General features: G+C 40.2%; 1 protein-coding gene and 1 long non-coding RNA gene across 24 annotated transcripts in view; one reads left to right on the top strand and one right to left on the bottom strand.

The window, feature by feature from the left end:
- PHC3 (polyhomeotic homolog 3) overlaps positions 1-12,873 on the bottom strand; it is a 72,731-nt gene extending 59,858 nt beyond the window's left edge. For 15 of the 23 annotated variants that reach the window (XR_011250647.1, XR_011250643.1, XR_011250648.1 and 12 more), the window contains exons 1-4: positions 12,817-12,873; positions 10,177-10,342; positions 6,418-6,573; positions 5,265-5,342 (exon numbers count right to left, since the gene is read on the bottom strand). Coding sequence is in view for 14 of the 23 variants with exons in the window: in XM_069560413.1 (XP_069416514.1) it covers positions 5,265-5,342; positions 6,418-6,573; positions 10,177-10,342; positions 12,817-12,830 (414 nt within the window). In the remaining 9 variants the exon portion in view is untranslated. Of the gene's footprint in view, positions 1-5,264; positions 5,343-6,417; positions 6,574-10,176; positions 10,343-10,602 lie in introns of all 23 variants that reach the window. The other 8 variants (XR_011250650.1, XM_069560419.1, XM_069560424.1 and 5 more) reach the window with 3 other exon arrangements.
- LOC138424149 (uncharacterized) lies at positions 12,155-13,691 on the top strand. Its single transcript, XR_011250664.1, has 2 exons — positions 12,155-12,624; positions 13,482-13,691. It is a non-coding gene; the product is annotated as an uncharacterized lncRNA (long non-coding RNA).
- Positions 13,692-20,835: the final 7,144 nt, after the last annotated feature.

The raw sequence follows: 20,835 nt of genomic DNA, 5'->3' as shown, positions 1-20,835 counted from the left end.
TTGTTGAATAAATGAGTGAATTATGAATGAATAAAGTCATAAAACCAACTGGGCTTCAAAATCTCATCCTGGGATGCCCTGGTGGTCCAGTGGTTAAGACTTTGCGCTCCCAAGTCAGGGGTCATGGGTATGCTCCCTGGTCATAGAATTATGATTCTACATGGTGCAGCCAAAAAAATAAAAGGCTCATCCTCTCTGGCATCAGAGCTAGCAAGTTATAAAAAAAAAAGGTTTTTCCTTTTTACTAGAACAGTACAGTGAATTAAAGTCAAAACATCCGGGATTAATGTAGATTCTAAGGCCAAAAAACAACAAAGGGAATGAGATACAAAGAGCCCTTGAATCATTTAAAGACTTACGATTCCAATTTCCAGCCACGTAACCCTTTCCAGCTGAAAATGCCCAGGCTTAGAAGAGAAAGAGACAGAATGATGGCACTTCACTTACACTAAAACAGAATTAACCACAGGCCTATCTACTTACATTTATGTATAGAAATGCACAGTAGTAAGTAATAAGCTTCACACAAAACTTTGTCAGGGCAAAAGGGACTACTGAAATGGGATGTCACTTTCATGTATACATTTGTATTGTCTGTATCTAAGACAACAACAAAGCATTGATTTTTTTTTAAGACAAAATGAAACTTTTCAACCTACTTTCTCAAAGGTAACCACTGATTAACAGTTTGTTGTGTATTACAGATTTTCTTCCTACATAACCAGACAGATATAAGTTTTAAAAAATAAGGGGTAGGAATTCTGTTTCCAGGAAAGTGGAATAGACACATACTTTACCCCTAAGTATAACTAAAAACCCCATCACTGCACAGAAAATAAACATAAGAAAGTTCTAAAAGATGGAGAAAAGTAGACTCCAGGACTCAGTCAACCACGTGGTTGCACGCTCCCTGGATTTTTTTTTAAATCTCATATAATCCAAACAGAAAGCTGAACAAGTTAGTAACCCAGAAACAGGAATGGGTACAGACAAAAAAAAAGAAAAAGCTCCAATGAGCTGCTCTTTATAGCTGAGGATCAGAAAAGGGACAGCCTAGCAACACAGAAAACTTTTAGACAGTAATTACTCTACTCCTGCCAAACACCACAGAAACACTGTGGCCACATCCACACTAGCAAAGACCTAGGCCTCTCCCCTCACCAGGCTGTAAGGAGGCACCCCCAATCCCATCCAGCGGGTTAGTGTCAGAGAAGGCCACGTAGAGAGCCAAGACCTTCATATCAGCCAAGCAGTAACAGACCACAAATAACAACCCACCTCAACCCTAAAGCATCAGTGGAGACCACATAGGGAGCAATGACTGGGCACTCCTTTCCCTCCTAGCCAGAGAAACATCAGTAGAGGCCTAGTGAGGAGCCAGAACCCACACTGACTCAGCAATTACAGGGAGCATCCCTCAGGTGTCACTGGAAACCAAACGGGGAACCTGGACTTCTACCTCCAATGGCAGTGAGGAGGTGGCACATGTTCCCCTTGGGAAGCCAGCCAAAACTTAAGATCCACAATCTCATAATACTCAGTATGTCCAAGTTTCAATCAGAAATCACTCATTGTACCGAAAACCAGAAAGACCTCAAGCTGAATGGAAAAGGTAACAGATGCCAACACCAAGATGGAAAATATTTTAATTATCTGACAGAGATTTTAAAGCAGCAGTCATAAAAACGCTTTGAACAAGCACGTATGACCCAACTTGAAACAAATAAAAAATAAACTCTCAGCAAAAGAAAGAGAACAAAAAGTTTTAGAACTAAAATACAGAATAACCTATTAGATAAGCTAAATGAACTAATACTATATGTTCTTATTTTCACTTAATACCTAATGAAAATCTGTCTCTATATATACATATATAGCATTCTAAAGCAGCTGCAGTGTTTGAATTAACTATCATTTAACTAATCCTCAATTAAAGAACATTTGTATTGTTTATAATTTCCTATCATTACAAACCATGCATATTTAATTATCTATGTCATCATTATCTCTCATATTTAGTCAATAATATTATTTCACTAAAAATTAGACTGCTATGTGAAAGGGCATGTGGTTCAAATTTTCATACACACTGCTAAATAACCTTCTAGAAAAGTTGTACCAATTACATTCCCACCAATAGGTTTATGAGTGTACCATACTTGTCAACAGTTATTGTCTCAATTTTTCCCCCGTTTTCTAATCTGACAAGTGAAAATAAAACATTGATGTTTTTACACTCACTTCTTTATTACCAGTAAAGTAAACATACTTTCATGTGCTTAAAAGCCAAAAGTAGTCTATCTTTTGAAAATTACCAATTCAGGTCTCTTGTGAATTCACATTATTTATCTTACTAATATAATACAGCCCTTGGTATTTCACAAATACAAGCTGTGTGACATACATGGTGCAAATATATTTTCAACCATTCTACTGTTTAACATTGTTGATGCTTTCTTCACAGAAGTTTTTAATTACATTGCACTTAATACAAGAACAAAGACATCCAACCTAAAGATTCAGTCCCAACTAATTTTAGAGCCAATCAATCAAACACATACAAACCACTCTCACTACTGGTTAAGACTATAGAATTAGCTTTTCTGTTCTAATTACAGGAAAGAAAAGGATGCTGGCACCCACTATACAATCAATTAACAATGGTTTTCTCCACACACAGTTTCCCCATGTGGTAGACTGGACTTTTTACCTCATTTTTTTAAATATAATATTCCATTTCCCCTCTGGCATTTCACTGCTACTCTAAATCCAAACCTATTTGTTAGGTGACTTGACAACCTACCTTGAACTCCTTTTATCTACGAGAGGATTGACCCTTCCCTCTTCGTGTTCACTGTTATCAGGCACCTATCTCAAAACCACCAGAATTCTGAAAACTAGCAGACTGCCAATAAACAATTCATTATTATCACTATCTAGGGATTTCTGCTATTATGCTCTGCCCCTCTTAAAAATTACTAAGCTACCCTGGGTATCATAATTTGGACTGCCAGTCAACTCACTTGAGCTACTGTTCAGCTGGGACAGAACACAAAACAAATGCAATGTATTATTCTCTGGTTTTTCTAGGCATCTATTCTCTCTACTTCTTTTCCTCTCACCAGTTATCCAGAGATTCTGGCAATGACTTATGACAAGTAATAGTAACAATTTCATAAAAAATAACCACAATCACCAGAACTATGGTTCTAAAAGTCACATACACAAAATCGTAATGGAACAAAAATAGTTTTAAAGGATACCTTTTAATAATGTGAAGGGAAAAAAATCCAGAACACATGCTGTGTTATGCTTAGTTGCTCAGTTGTGTCTGGCTTTTTGTGACCCCATGGACTGTAGCTTGCCAGGCTCCTCCGTCCATGGGGTTTCTCCAGGCAAGAATAATGGAGTGGGTTGCCATGCCCTCCTCCAGGGGATGCTCCCAACCGAGGGACTGAACCCAGGTCTCCCGCATTGTAGGTGGATTCTTTACTAGCTAAGCAACCAGGGAAGCCGAAGAATACTGGAGTGGGTAGCCTATCCCTTCTCCAGGAAATCATCTTGACCCAGGAATTGAACATGGGTCTCCTGCATTGCAGGCGGATTCTTTACAAGCCGCACTACCAGGGAAGCCCTCAGAACACATATCTCTGAGTGTGTGTGTATATATATGTATATACCCTAGTGCTATTCCAGTACTTCATAAAGAATTTATCTATAATTATTTAACTAGTTTACCAGTATGTTCCATAACTACCAATATATTAAAGATATCATCTGACATCAATAACCATAACTATATAGCATTATTGCTTAGGGCTAAATACATTAAATTTTTCATTTTCTTCAGTCTAACATTTTCAAGTCACAAGTAATTTCTTTTGTAAGTAATGTTATTCATGTTCTAAGATAATTCCATGCTAAAACAGAATTTTTAAATTAAAAACGTCAATAGCCCACAAATAACTATGTGCTCATTATACATGTACTTAGTAAAGATCACACCCTTAGCTGAAGAGATATAGCACAAGTTCAACTTTAATTCCTCAGTAATCTATAAACTATATTCCACTGGAGTCTATGTTATCAAAGTATCACCATCCTGGATCAGAAAACAGTAGCTAGGAAGGACATTTTTAGCTTAATTCAATGGTTCTCAACCAGGGGCAGTTTGGCCCCTCAGAAAACATCTGGCAGTGCCTGCGGACAGTTTTGGTTGTCACACTGGGAAAAGGAGAAGGGCACAGCCTGCTGACATCTAAGCTAGGGATGCTATCAAACACCCTACAGAGCACAGGACAGTACCCCCATAAGAAAGAGTTATCTGGTCTATTATAAGGCCTATAGGGATGAGGCTGAGAAACTGGAAGAACTGATGAAATAGGAATATGAACAACAGTGTATCAATGTTAAATTTCCTGAATTTGACCTGTTTCATGTGGCTTCATAAAAGAATGACTTTGTTCCTAGAAAATACATATCAAAGTATTCAGGAGTAAAGGACATGTCTCAACTTATCCACAAATGGTTCAGAAAAAGGTAACTGTACATATGTAGGCAGAAAGAATGAATGATAAACCAGTGAGCCAAAATTGGTGAATCTAAGTAGAGAGTATACAGAAATTTTTATTATTCTTGCAATTTGAAATTACATCAAAATAAAAGGGTAAACAAGTATTATCACACCTGTAAATTTTTTTACCTGGAATACTTTGCACAATTTCCCAGTACATATGTGCAATACAGCAAATCACCTTTTATTCTCTTCTCAAAATAAATTACACTATTTTGAATGGATACTTGTAAATGTGACCCAGATAACTCAAGCAAGCGTAAGCTGGGAAGTAAAATTTCTAAAATGTGAACTGCACGGAAAAAGCTAGAAACACTTAGATGTCTACCAAGGACATGACATTCTCTAGTACTTGTCAGAGTAAATGCATGACTTAACCTCCCTGCATTATATATTCCATGCTCTCAATGCACACTGAAAACTGCAACCATTCACAATCATAGAATATCTGAACACAATCAAGGGGAAAATATGTATAAGGAATAATACAAAAACATTTTTATGACTCAGATTTTCTGAAGTTTGACATTAGTTCCAAATTCTGGAAATTTACCATTCCTGTTTCTAGCCACTTGTTACTTAAACAGAACTCAACAGATCAACAGGAACAGCTTTGTAAATTTTAACAGTTCATTTCTGGAAAGCAATAATCTAAAATTTTAAAACCAGGAAAAAAAATTAGAGCACTTACAGATGTCTGAGACATACTTGACTGTTGTGTGACACTTCCTGTGGGGGATGCAGGTGGTCTTCCACTGGACAAGCTTGCCTAAAATAGTAAGATCTTTATGTCTATAAGAAGTCTGAAGTTAAAGGTTCTTGTACCAGGACACTACAAAAGTCACAATAAAAGTCAAAACATCTATTTTACAGAAAACATGGATTAAGTTTTGGTCAAACAAATTAAGAAAAAAAGAAAATGCTGCATGGTGAAAACAGAAGACCCAAAGGCTTATTTTAAGGGCTACACCCATTGTCGGTTTTACTCGATAGATCTCTTCTTTGAAGTGAAATTACCAATCCAATGTTATGAAAAATAAACTGGAGCTATATCAAATGCCACTGGGTTTCAGTTTCCTATCATGAACAAGATGTTATTTAAAATTACACTAATGAGAAGTAACAGCTGGGACGTGTTTAACAGAAATAAACCTTTTTCAGGTTCAGTCAACTTGAGATCCTACTCTGGCGATGAGATTTAAATCTCACATTAGAGTTTTATTTAAATAAACAATGCAATAATGATGAACATCTATTTGAAAACAAACATTTAATCATAAAATCATCCTGATAGCACTAAGAATCATATGACTGGATTTTAGAAAAGTGCACATACACATTTTTATACAGAATATTTCTGGAGGGATGCATATTAAACAGTGGCCACCTCTGAAGAGTGGAAAATACCAGTGGGTGTGGAAAAGGAACACCTCTATACTTTACCTCTTATGAACGATTTTATACTGGTTGTTTTTTTTTTAATGAGTGTAAATTACTTATGTAATTTTAAAAAACCTTTTCTGGTTAAAATGTAAATAAGATTTATGTAACCGTAACTATTCACTGTCATCCCTAGAATTTTATACACACAAGACTGGTATAGCATTTCTGCAATGTAGATAAAAAGCAGAGGGACAAAACTCAGCAACAGAGTAACACATTAAACATTCATTTTTTTAAACTAACTTTTATTTGGCAGCCTATTATATTTTCTTAAAAAAAAAAAAAAAAAAAACAGGACATTTGAAAACTCTGCAATGATACCCAGTGTTTTTATTTTCAGTAACTGTCTGCAGGCAATGTCAACTTTGGCCTCGTAAGTTCTTAATTCATTTCAGTCTCACCTGAACAGCAGCAAGGCTCTGAAGCTGGGAGCTGCTTAAGTGCTGCTGCTGGAGAGCCGCTGTGTGCAGCATCAAGTGCTGCTGCTGCGCGGCGTACATCTGCTGTAGATACTGAGCAGCTGAGCTGGGAGGGCGATGCAGTGCCTGTTGAATTACCTGTGATAAGTCAATTGAACCAATGTCAAACCATAATCTTAACCATAAAGTATTAGAAAAGCTGTATTAGAAATTTTAAAAAGTAAAAGTAACCATGATTTCACTCCTTTAATATTCAATATCTTCACACTTATTAACAGTTCTCTCCTGGTTATATATCACTAGGATTCACTGATCTGTACAGATTAAAGTTACCCAATAGAGGCAATTCACCAAAGGAAAAAGGGCTAAGTAAGCATTTGAAAATATCTTCAATCTCATTAGTAGTCAAAACTTACAAATTAAAACACGACACTTTTTCAACCTTCCAATGAATGAACATTTTAAAGAATACTACTATACTGGAGAAACAGATATGCTCACACACTGTTAGTAACAATGTAAACTGGAATACCCATTTTGGATAAAATGGAATGCCCATTTTGGATAAAACTTGTTAGAATTCGCGATTTGGGTATAAAAAGAATATGTATATTCTGCATGTATTACAAACAGTAATGTATAACAGATCAATGCTGTCCAATACAGTAGCCACTAACCCTAAGTATCTACTAAGCACTTACAAGGAGACTAGTGCAACCAAGGAACTAAGTTTTTAATTTTACTGAATTTTAATTTAAATATAAAATAGCCACATGCAGCTAGCAGTTACTATATTGAACAGAGCAGATAACAACTATCAACAAAATCATTTCCAAATACATCATTAGGTGGGAAAAGGTCACTCAATAGTGTACAGAGTAAGATACCATTTATATTAAAATAAAGAATATTCAGGAAAACATTAAAAGACTACTGATAGGTAGCTAGATTAGAAGTGATTTACCTGATTCTCATGTGTTATTTTTTTCTAAATGTCTGAAAAAACTTAGCTTCATTATAGTAATAACCACATAAAATTATAAAACCTTTTAGAAAATTATTAAGTAACCACTCATGTTTTTTAAATGTCAGATGCAATTGTTTCAACACAAAAAATTATTCTTATTAAAAAAAAATTCTTACAAGTGTTCATTACTGTGACTATTTATTAGTAAAATGAAAATTCTGAACCCAAACTTCATAAATTGATAAATGTGAAACAGTCAAAAGAGTTCTAATAAAAGAGAAAAATCCTTTATCTGTCCAAATGGTACACTGGACTACACCAGTCCTCTGCAATCACATCCCAAAGTCATGTCATGCCCATGGGGACTCTAAAACAGCACCCTAAATCTCAGGATCAAATCAGTGTTTTCTAAGAGCTAATGAAGAAAAAGAGACATAATCCTATAGTTTGAGCTTCTGAGTCAGGATACCTTTATCACAAAGGTATGAATGTCTTTATTAAAATTCCAAGAAAGCACGTTTCCTTGTGTTTTTTACCTTCCTGCATTCATGTCACAATTCGTCAACAATAGACTGCTATACCTGCTTCAGATTCCTGTCACAAAATCAATATAGGCTTTTGACCCCTAGTTGCGGAGAAGTACAGACCAGCATTAAGTGCTTTAGAATCACAACAATATATCTCTTTGGTTAGGTAATCTGTATATGTGGCTCTAATTCCATAACAAAACTCTAAAATCAAACTGAAATTAAAAATAACTTATTTGAATATACTTATTTTTTCTATTGTCAGCACAATTTTTCATTACCATTCAGTGCCATACTCATGGATGAGAGACTCTTTAAAAACAAGTTAAAGATACAGCACATTGCTCTTATTTTGTTCCTCTGGAGCAAGGAAGGTGAAAAGGATTCACGGGGTGGGTGGGTGGTGGGGGAAGCTGGAAGGTATTAAACTACTTAGGCAGGTCAATAAATATTGATTTGATTACATTTTAAGGGAAGCAATTCTATAATCTTGTAAGAATTAGAGTTAGTGTTGTTCGTGAGATATTATCTTCAACTACAAATCTCCAGTAACTGGTTTTTTATTAACACAGCCAGCTTAGAAAATAGGAGAACAAAATGGTATTTCAAATATCACATTATCTTTATGTTCAAGGATCTAGATACTCTTCCCTGTTTCCCTTGCCTCAGAGAAAGGTGAAAAACATTAAAACACTATGTTCCAGTCTGAATTTCTACTGAACTGACGGACGAGTTTCCAACCATCCTGATTCTACTCCACAGTAATTTCAGAATACTAAGCCATATAACAGCTAGACAGTCAGTATACTGGGATCTGCACTCTAGAGAAATGGATCAGGGAGATGACAAACCAGGTCTGTTTTTTTCAGGGTGGAGTGCAATTATGCAGATTTGAGAAAGAAAACAGGTGTAATGGGAAAAAAAACTCAGTATTTAAGGGCACAACTCTAAAGTCAAGAGTACCAACTAGGTATGTGAGTTTAGGAAAGTTATTTAGCCAATTTAAAACATCAATTTTTCCATCTGTTGAATGGAAATAATCCATGTAAAGCATTTATCAAATACTTAGCACATAATTATTCAGTATGTATCAGCCACTATCATTTACTGAGTATATAATGTGCCCCACAAAATTCTAGATCCTTCGTCTAATCCTCATAACTAATTAAGCAGGTGGTCTCATTCTCATTTTATAGTTTCCTGAGGCTCAAGGAGATTATGCCTCTCACTCAAGGCTAGCTACAGTAAAGAAAATGGAATTCAAACAAAACCTGCATCAGCCTGCAATGCCCATGCTCTTTCTTTGCAATACCATATTGCCCCAACCTCCATTACTATAAAGGCTGCCTTGCTGTATCTCACTGTTTGCTGAAGCCAGGGTAGGCAAGGAGTGAGCGGGGAAGCTGGAAGAAGATGCAAGGAGCCAGAAGAACTGCAGACACGTTTCTTCTCTCCTGACTGGCACAGCAGGCTTAACAGTAGACACGCTGTATTCTCTTGTGGTTGACCCAGTGGACATAGCCATAATGCTGCCGCAACAGCTTTCCAGGTGGAGCTTATATAGGTTTACAGAACAAAAGTGGCCTGTGGTCAAGGGGGTACATCGCGACACACATGCGCAGTGCTATAAGTGATCTCAGCTGTTACACAACTGTATTTACAAAACGTGGGGCAAGAGATTATGGGCCGAGAGAGCCTGACCACCACCATCTTTGCTAATCTGCTCCTTCCCTACAAAGGTTAACCAGCTAAACTTTACTTTCTCAACTAAGTAAACAGCCTAAGACTTTTCCTAATATTCCCTTTCTCCTCTGCCTAATAGCTCCTGATGGATCCTCTTGCTTAGGGTTCTTGGGTTTAAAATGAACCTCTTAACTTATCTATAGAGCTGAATAAATCCTAAATCCAAATTCTGGGTTCAAATACACAATAATCCAGAAAAACCTAAAGCTATTTTCATGTTGGGGCTCTTGGTCGAGTTTCCCCACTTGCAGCAGCACCTACAGACCTTCCAATTATAAGTTTCCTGACATTGTGTTCGAAGCTACAGGCTGACAAATGTAGGCCCTCCCAACAGAATGATTATTAAATGACTCTGTTGGTAATTCCAAACGTTCACAATTTTAACTGTACTCATTTAGAGGGTTATCATGTAACTCATTTGGGGATATGAAACAATACATTTACCTGGCTTAAGCAAAAAGTAATGGCTAAGTCTTAGCCTACCCACCATGGTCACCGAAATACCTGTACAGCATGTCGGTCTGAGCCGCTATAGACAGAGATCTGAGGCTGCTGCATTCGAGAGGAGGAAGTAGTGATGGTGGTGGTGGTGGTGCTGCTGTTTGTCGTCGACACGGAAGATGTTCCGGGGTTTGGTTCACTATCCATAGCTGTACTGTGGTCCTTAAATCTAGCAGATAGCACAAAGGATTCGTATTGGCAAAATCGTTATACTGTTTAAAGAGTATTTAATTATTCCAAGAAATATCAGAACAGTCTAAATTTCTAAGAAGGACCTCATAAAATACAGGTAGCACACAGTCACCATAAACAGGTGAAAGGGAGAAATAATTTACAAAGATAAAGCGTAATTAGCAATTCATATCTACTAAACTTGAATCCAGAGGACTCAGGATACAGAACTCAGACAAAGCCTGGCCTAAAGTTTACCTTTTTATTGTTGAAGGAAGATGAATGTCTTGAAACCAAAACAGGTGATGACAGAATACTACCTAGGAAAATTAAAACTTAAGCAATATCAGAGTATTAAAATACTTCTTTATATTCTTTTGACCATACTGATTACAAATAAAATCATTCTTATGTAGACATTAAAAAAGGATGCCTGTGGACTTGTGCTAGCTTAGTTTAGCTTAGTCAATTAACTCAATTTTTAGTTACCGTATGTACTTTATTTAAAAATACGTTCTCTAGGAAAATAAGTTAAAAAATAATTTATTAACTCAAACTGCTTTCCCTCTAATTATTCTACAATTCTGTCCTTACCACATCTAATAGCTCTGAGTTAATACTTATAAGCAGATTACCCTGGGTAAATAAGAGAAGCAGTGGAAAACAATTTCCCCACTTGCTAACAAAAATCTCTTTCACAAAATTCAGCTCCAAATTTTGAAAACAGCGGAACTATGTCACTTTCCTTATGCATGAAGTGCAGTTTTGTACCATTCTGATTACCTTCCCTCCCACATTACAAACTCATTTCACTGCTGTGATACAAATACAGAATTTTTATTTTAATAAATTCAAACAACACATTAAGTCAATTCTGAGTGCTTTAATGTTGTAGAAACTAGAACTATAATATTTATTGTAGGGATAGAAATGCACCACAAAAAAGCAAACTTAAGAATATATTGGTTTTCTCTGCCTTCCTTATTTTTTCTTCTAAGAAACATAATATGACCCACCTCACATGAGAAGTACTGACAAGAACGTAACACTTTCTACTTCAGGAAAAGACCAAGGAATTTGGCACTAACTGTGTACGCATGCACTATTCCCAAGTAGTGTCCTCTTACCTACAAATTTTTTATATCACATATATAAACAGTATTTATATGTATAATCATAAGAGTACGATTGCTCTGTGAGGAATCAAATGTTTTTAAAAGCCCGATTTATAAGAGGAAACGTGAAAGGAAAAAAAGCGGGGAGCCAACTCTTACTAACCTTTTTGATTAATAAATGACTCACACACCTTTAGACTTCTCTGGGGTTTTTACTGGGGGGGCGGGAAGGGTTGGGGAGCAGTTTGTTAGCTTTGCAAACTCCTTTCCAAGCATCAACTCACAGCAGCATATGTTTACAATTCAACATCATACAGGTCTGGTGGTAAACTTTTTACCAAATTGCTGCCTGTCATAACACTTCTGAACCACGCATCAGTGATATGCAAAAAGCCAGCTTTAATTCTGGTCCTTGTACAGTGCTGTTCTGCTCAACCATCTCCTCAAACCCTGCAGTAAGCAGTTCAGTAACTAAATATGGTCACAGAGAATCCAAAATCTAGACACAAGTCTAAACATCGGTGGTAGAACTGGCCAAATCATTAAACTGCATCTGGGGACCTGGCACAAAAGAACAATTTTGCTAACTCCACCGACTAGCCTTGTATATTGCCTGCAAAACACAAACGGCAGTTCCGCTGCACAAGCGGCCTACCCAGGAAACACTTAAGTTTGAGTCGCTAACTAAGCATACCATCACACCGCCACACAAGAATGTGGCCCTCTAGGGCGGCAACAGCACTGCAGACGGAGACCCGCGGGAAAGAAAGATCTTTCCTACCAGGGTGTTTTCAGCCCCGCCAAACACGCCATAGCCCCCGCCGCTGAGACCCTCCTCCGAGCCCGCCGGGGGAGGGAGTGAGCAGCCCCGCGTCTCGGGCTCTCCCACTGAGGCGCAGTGGGGTGGCGCCGGGGCGGGAAGGAGGCGAGCGAGAAGGAGGCCTGGCAGTGCCCGCCCAGCCCTACCCTGCCTCCGCGGGCCCCCGGTGCGGGCGGCCGTCACAACGCTGCCCGCGGGGCCCACTTGCAGGGATGACAGCCTCTGAGGGGCCCACCCGGGCTCATCTTCCGGAAGACCCCGGCGGTAGGGGTCCGAGAAGGGACCCTGCGCACAGGGCCCCGTAGATCCGGGACCAGACGGCGGAAGGGGCGCTCCCGCCTGGAGGTAACTGGACCCTTACAGTTCGGCTCCGTCCTCCGACAAGGGCCAAGCAGGCTCCTCCACGATAAGGAAGCTCTCGCGTCCCCTTTTCCCCGCACTGCCCGCGAAAGGGCCCTGAGCTTTCCCCTTGGGGGGACTTGTCGCTGCCCCCTCGAGCCCCCCAGTTACGACATCAGTCACCAGCAAGTCACTCACTCCGCTTCCGCCATCTTCTCTCCTCCATCACTAACATGGGCTGCGCATGCGCCCCCCGGCGGCGGCGACAGCGGCGGCCGCGGCAGAAAAAGGAGGAGGGGCGGGGTCGGCTCAGCCTCGGGCCCCCGAGGTCACGTGGCGCCTTCGTCTCCCAATTCCTCCTCTCTGAACGCTTGCTGGCTCGGGGAAGTGACCAGGTTTTGCCAATTTAGCTGTCAGTGTCTCACGTGCACCCTCCTACTGGGTAGGGGTGTCTAACCGAGATATGAAAAGTTCTGATTAGACTTAAATGACAAATTTTATGAATATCTAAAATACACCAAAGCTTGTGCAAACTGCAAAGAGGGAGAGGGAAGAGAATAACGCCAGGATTGGATGCTGAGGTCTGAGTAAAAGGAAATGCCATGGTAGCTGCAGGGCTTATTACCTGGGGCACATGGCAATTTGGGGATAGAACCAGCAGGCCCTCTCGGGCTCAGAGATAGAGTTATGGCTGCCCATTCGTTGGACAGTTAAGGTATTATCATATTACCCTATGAATATCACCCACTTCTTTGACATGAGTTTACTGAGCGCTTAGTGGAGATTACAAATTTGCATACCGCAGAGAGAACAAGCGGGAATAGTCACCAGTTTGCTAATATAATTTACTGTATTCTACACAGGTGGCAACTAATCTGAAGCAGGATGAGACAAACATATGAAGATGAGTGAACCAAGCCCCTGTCTTCCAAAAAGTCTTAATCGGGATTTTACAGAGAGAGTCACACAATCTAAGTGTTCTGACATAGATCCATTAAGTGCTTTGGAAACTTAAATTCAAGGAATAATAAATCTTCACTGCCCTTCACCAAGTAAAGCATTTTGAATACAAACATGCCTTCTTTTTGCACTTTTTAAGATGGTGGAGTCACATTTCAAAACTGAGAAATGAGGAACTTCCCTGGTGGTCCAAAGTTTAAGACTTGGTCCTTCCAATGCAAGAGGCCAAGGTTTCATCCGTGGTGGTGGAACTAGGGTTCTACATGCTGCACTGCAATGGCAAAAAAAAAAAAAAAAAAAACTGAGAAATGAATTACTGATATAAATTCAACACAAAGTATAATATGGTCTAATGAAACTATGCTCAATCTTACAAATCCTGTGATCAGGATGTCCCTAGGGGAAGGAAAAGACCACTTTCAATGTCGGCTAAATTGTCCCTTTACCACATCTCCCTGTATGATAACCTTGTTTCTTTACCTTATTTTCTTATCTGAAAGCAAAACCCTTCCTACTATCCCTAGGAGAACTCACTGAGAAAGTCCCCTTTGAAAATTCCCTGTGGATGCTTAAAAATAAGATATTACTACTTCATCTTTCTTTTCTGATTTGCTCAGATGATGCTGGAGAAGGCAATGGCACCCTACTCCAGTACCCTGGCCTAGAAAATCCCATGGATGGAGGAGCCTGGTAGGCTGCAGTCCATGGGGTCGCTAAGAGTGAGACACGACTGAGCGACTTCGCTTTCTCTTTTCATTTTCATGCATTGGAGAAGGAAATGGCAACCCACTCCAGTGTTCTTGCCTGGAAAATCCCAGGGGCGGGGGAGCCTGGTGGGTTGCTGTCTGTGGGGTCACACAGAGTTGGACACGACTGAAGTGACTTAGCAGCAGCAGCAGATGATGCCATTGCCATATAATTCCCAAGAATCAACTGTTGGGACTTCCCTGGCAGTCTAGTGGTTAAGACTGCACTTCCAGTACAGGGGGTGTGGCTTCAGTCCCTCATCACAGCAGAATTAAGATCCTGCCTGCTGTGTGGTCAAGTTGACCGTCTATTGGTATCGCTGAAATTTTCATTCATCAAAACAAAACTGAAGAAAGCAGTCTTAAGGACTTCCCTGGTGGTCCAAGGACTGAGAGTCTGCACTCATAATGCAGGCAGTCCAGGTTTAATCCCTGGTCTGGGAACTAGATCCCACGTAGAGCAGCTAAGTTTGCATACCACAAGTGAATATCCCGCATGCTGCAGCTAAGACCTAGTGCAGCCAAATAAATTAAAAGTTTTTAATTTTTTAAAAAAGCAGTCTCAGAGCTAAACATGAAAATGCATAATCCAAAGGAATGTTTGGAATAAATGTGCCAAAATTGTTCCTTTTCATCCTTCTTTCTTTGAATATCCAAGGCCTGTATCTATATTGTTATCTCACGCAGATTGGCCTTAAAAGTCATAATACATATTGGATAAAGTCAGGCCAGTACTGCTTTTTTTTTTTTTTTGCCACACCCAGTGGCTTGCAGGATCTTAGTTCTCCAACCAGGGATCAAACCTGGGCCCCAGAAGTGAAAGGACCAAGTCCTAACCACTAGACCACCAAAGAATTCCCAGTACTACTTTTTTAGAAACATTTCAAACCCAACATTTATTATAACAACAACTAGTATTTGTCTAGCCTATTACTGAAGGCAGAGGATTTCCACAAACTCATTTGATCTTCACAATTATCATTTTCATTTATCACAGAAATATAGTGAGGTCAAGGTGATTAAATGACTATGGTAACTGCTAGAATGGAGTTCCAGAATTGGGGTTCTAACTTAAGCTTTTCACGGCCAAAGTCAAGTTTTCTTCACTGCATCATTCAGAAAGCCACTGTGTGAAATGTTAGAGAAGACAAAGTATGATGCAAGACTATCTCAAGAAACTTACCATCACTTATCTGATGAAACAGAGGAAGGTGTTTTACCTCTTTGTGATTTCCTTTGGAAAAGATTTATGTGTCTTGCTAATAGAACTTGAAAGTTTCTAAAGTTTCCAGGAAGTGTTGCTTTGGGGAAGTGCTAGCATCCTATATAATTTTAGAAAAATCCCTCTAGCAAGGATGCTTTGGAGGAAAATGAAACTGGAGACCTGGAAACTAATTGGAAAACTCTATTAATCCCTAGAGAAATGGTAAAAAAAAAAGTCTCCAGGAATGAAAAGGAGGGATAGATTAAAATTTTGGTTCCTTAGTTGTACTAGTCACACATCAAGTACTCAATAGATATATGTGGCTAGTGGCAACTGTATGGTACCATGCAAATATAAAACATTTCTATTATTACAGAAAGTTCTATTGGACAGTGCTGGTCTGAACACTAGATCGAGCATTGGCCAACTACTATTTCTTAGTTTGGGCTGTTATGGCAGAGACCATGCACTTGATGGCTTAAATGAACTTTTTTTCCCACAGTCCTGGAGGCTGGGAAGTCCAGGGTCAAGGTGCAAGCAGATTCAGTATCTCGTGAGGTCCCTCTTCCTGGTTGCAGGCAGCCACCTTCTCACTGTATCCTCACATGATGGAGAGAGAAGGCAGAGGAGCAGAACTGGGGACCATGGAATTCAGCCCACTTCGTGTAACTCACTTGTGGCTTCAACACCTGTCCAGCCCTGTTGTACTGACCAGGGTTCTTGGCCTTCCTCAATCAATAGAAATTGACTAGAGGCCAGAAAAGAAAGTCAGGCGAGGCTATACTGGGGCCCCTGCTGCAGCAGGGGTAAGTGAGAACAATCAACAGATTCCCTTGCTTTTACTTGCTCCCTGTGACAGGGGCAAGCTTATTCCCCAGCAGCAGCAGGGGTGTATTCAGGGGTCAAGGGCTTAGGTGGTTTGCCTATCGCTTAGGTGGTGTTGTATGCGAGGGTGTGACTTTTCTTCGGACATCCTGTTATTGTTCCAGGCTCTTCAAAAGTGTGGCAATCAGGTTTTTTAGTCCCACACAGTTTCTTTGTGTTTTGTGGCTTGAGGAGATGTGTGTCCAAGTGTGAGCAATGCAGCACTGCAGCAAAGGGTCCCAAGTCCCAGCCTGTCTCACTACCATGTATAATCCACTCCATTTGATGGGTAGAATATTGCTATGCACATTCAGCTTTACGGCCTGATAGACAAGATGATACTCAGTTCATAATGGGCAGCTCAAATTCCATGGTAATTTGGTGACCCATAATTAAGTGATCAGTCTCTACTAAGGTCAAATAAATTCTTCAAACCAGGCTTCAGCAGTATGTGAACTGAGAACTTGCAGGTGTACAAGCTAGATTTAAAAAAGACAGAGGAACCAGAGATCAAATTGCCAACATATGCTGGATCATAGAAAAAGCAAGGAAATTACAGAAAAACATCTTCTGCTTCATTGACTATGCTAAAGCCTTTGACTGTGTGGATCACAACAAACTGTAGAATATTCTTAAAGAGATGGAAATACCAGACCATCTTCCTACCGCCTGAGAAAACTGTGTACAGGACAAGAAGCAACAGTTAGAAGCAGACATGGAACAACAGACTGGTTCAAAACTGGGAAAGGAGTATATCAAGGTTTATATTGTCACCCTGCTTATTTAACTTATATCATGCGAAATGCCGGGCTGGATGAATCACAAGCTGGAATCTAGATTGCTGGGAGAAATATCAATAACTGTAGACGTGCAGATGATTCCACTTTAATGGCATAAAATGAAGAGGAACTAAAGAGCTTCTTGATGGAGATGAAAAAGGAGACTGAAAAAGCTGGCTTAAAACTCAATGTTCAAAAAACTAAGATCATTGCCTCCGCTCCTATCACTTCATGGCAAATAGATAGGGAAAATGTGGAAACAGTGTCAGATTTCATTTTCTTGGGTTCCAAAATCACTGTGGATGGTGACTGCTGCCACGAAATTAATAGACACTTGCTCCTTGGAAGACTACCTATGACAAACATAGACAGCATGTTAAAAAGCAGAGACATCACTTTGCCAACAAAGGTCTGTATAGTCAAAGCTATGGTTTTTCCAGTAGTCATGTATGGATGTGAGAGTTGGACCGTAACAAGGCTGAGCCCCGAAGAATTTAAACTCTTGAACTGTGGTGCTGGAGAAGACTCTTGAGAGTCCCTTAGACAGCAGGGAGATCAAGCCAGTCAATCCCAAAGAAAATCAACCCTGAATATTCATGGGAAGGACTGATGCTAAAGCTGAAGCTCTAATACTTCGGCCACCTGATGTGAAGAGCTGACTCATTAGAAAAGATCCTGATGCTAGGAAAGATTGAAGGCAGGAGGAGAAGGGGGAGACAGAGGATGAAATGGTTGGATGGCATCACTGACTCAATGGACATAAGTTTGAGCCAACTCTGGGAGATAGTGAAGGACAGAGAAGCCTGGTGTGCTGCAGTTAATGGGGTCACAAAGAATCAGACACCACTCAGCAACTGAACCAACAACAAAGGTCAAGGAGCAGGCCAAAAGCTGTTTCTCAAAAGGGCAGCTATCTGCAGAGGATGATAGAGCTTTGTTCCAAAATCCTAATCACAGCCTGGGCTGTGATTTACCCATAGGGGCCTGCTGAAGGCTTGCTTCAATTTTGTCTAACTCTTAGCAATCCCATGGACTGTAGCCCTCCAGGCGCCTCTGTCCATCGGATTCTCCAGGCAAGAAGACTGGAGTGGGTTGCCATGCCCTCCTCCAAGGGATCTTCCCAGGGATTGTACCATGTCCCCTGCGGCTCCTGCATTGCAGGATTCTTTACCTCTGAGCCACAGAGGGTTAAGGGTGGGGAGCAGATGCAACATTTTATCCTTCATTTTAGAAGGGATATCTCAACATGGTCCACACCACTGGACCTCCTAGAAATTTCACTGACATGAAAGAAGAAATGTCACTGAATTTTTGTCACTGAATTATTTTCCAGCCCCTGTCACACAAATATCTTACCAACAAGTCTAGAGTTGTTGCTACTTTTTGCTCACTACATCCAATCAGCATGGTGTCATCAATGTAAAAGACCAATGTGATATGATGTGGAAGAAAAAGGTGATCAAGATTCTTGTGAACTGTGGACTCAGGACTTCCCTGGTCGTCCAGTGGTTAATATTATGTGCTCCCAATACAGGGGGTCCAGGTTCGATCCTGATCAGGGAACTAGATCCCACATGCTGCAGTAAAGATAGAAGATCCTGGCAACAAGACCTGGCACAGCCAAATAAATAAATACATAAAAATATTTTTTTTAGATTCTTGCAAGCAGGTTATGACACAGGCTGGAGAATTGATTTAGCCCTGATGTAGGACTGTAAAGATGTACTGCTGGCCTTTCCAGCTGAAAACAAATTGCTTCTGGTGGTCTTTGCTAATAGGTATCAAGGAAAAAACATTTGTCAGATTGATAGCTGCATGTCAGGTACCAGGGGATGTATTAATTTGCTCAACCAATAAAACCACATCTGGCAGAGCGGCTGCAATTGGAGTTACCACCTGGTTTAGCTTACAGTAATCCACTGTCATTCTCCAAAATCTGTCTGCCTTCTGCATAGGTCAAACAGGCCTGTTGAATGGAAGTGTGGTGGCAGTGATCTCTGCAGTTCCTCCAGAAATTCAGTATTGCTTTTGGTTTACTATTTTCCTAAGTAGAAGCAGTTCTAGAGGCTTCCACTTGATCTTTCCCACCATACTAGCCCTCATTCCGCAGGTCAGGGAACCAATGTGGGGACTCTGTGAGGTGCTCAGTGTATCTATTCTAATTATTAATTCCAGGACTGGAGGATAATCACAGAATGGGCTTGGGGAGCCAGTGTCCCCGCTGTGAGACAGACTTGAGATAAAACTCAATCAATCACCTGACTTCCATAAGCCCCTCCCAAGATAGTGTACCACAGTGATGTTTGATCTCCTGGAATTCAGTTCAGAGCCAGCGTCCATTAGTTCCCAAGTGGTCTGATTGTTTTATTTTTTCTCAGTGCACGGTTTCCCTACTAAAAAGATTTGGAGTCCCTTTGGTGAAGTCTGGAGAAAAATTTTCTGTATACATTTTGATGGCATACCAGTGTCATTTCTCTGGGGGATGTAGCCTCCCCTTTACTTGAGGGATTCTGAGGTCTGTAAACTGTCTCAAGTCTGGGAAATGTTGGAAGGGATATGACTCTCTTTTTATGATTCGGGTTAGACTTCTCTTTACTTGACCTAGAACTTTTCTACTGATACTGTTTCAGTAGGAATTTAGTGGGTTTTCTGTCTATTTCACTTCTAGGAATACCATGATCAACTAGCCAATGACTCAGTTCCACGCAAGTCAGACCGTTCTGCTTGCTGCTCTGATTCTGCTGTCCGCCACAGTGACCATGCCCATCTTTGTCTTTGGCAGTGGTGTGCTGCCACTTGGCCCCTGCTATACTAAAATCCAATTACTCCTATTTCATTTAGGTTTCTCGGTTCAGTGGCTGCAGGTCCCACTGGCCTACAGAGAAGAGCAATCACCAACCACTTCAGGAATGCTGGAGGTCTCCTCACAAATTGCTATAGACTGAATACTTGTGTTCCCCCAACATTCAAATGTTGAAGCCATAACCCCCAGTGTGATAACATTTGGAGACTTTGGGCGGTAAGTAGGTCATCAGAGTTGAACCTCTATAAATGGGATTTAGTGCTCTTGGAAGAAGAAAGATGAGAGGGTGATCTCTTTCCACCACGTGAGGATACAGCAACAAGGTGGCCATTGTCTACAAACCAGGAAAAAGTTTCTCACCACACACCACATTGAACCTGCCAGCACCTTGAACCTGGACTTCCCACTTTCTGGAACTGTGAGAAAGAATTGTTTGTTGTTTAAACCGCTCAGACTATGGTATTTATCATAGCAGCCCAGACTGACTAACACAAGCCTATGGGCCAAACCCAACCTGCTGCTTGTTTTTATACAGCTGTCAAGCTAAGAATGGTTTTTACGTTTTCTAACAATAGAAAAAAAATATGAAAGGAAGAATAATATTTTGTGACAAGTGAGAATTATGTGAAATTTGTGTTTCAGTATCCATAAATAAGGCCTTATTGGAACACAGCAATGCTCATTCATTTACGTACTGTCTACAGCAACTTTTGTGTTGCAACGGCAGAGGTGAGCAATTGCAATAAACACTATAATGGTTCACTTGGCAGAAAAAGGATGCTGACCCATGTTCTAAATCACTGATCACCTTGTGCTGGGCCCTTCCTCTGTAGTTAACATGGCATATACACTGTCCAACAC

This window comes from Ovis canadensis, chromosome 1 (genome assembly GCF_042477335.2).
Source record: "Ovis canadensis isolate MfBH-ARS-UI-01 breed Bighorn chromosome 1, ARS-UI_OviCan_v2, whole genome shotgun sequence".
NCBI classification, from domain to species: domain Eukaryota; kingdom Metazoa; phylum Chordata; class Mammalia; order Artiodactyla; family Bovidae; genus Ovis; species Ovis canadensis.
The sequence above is the reverse complement of the archived record's forward strand: the minus strand, read 5'-3'. Positions and strand labels throughout refer to the sequence as shown.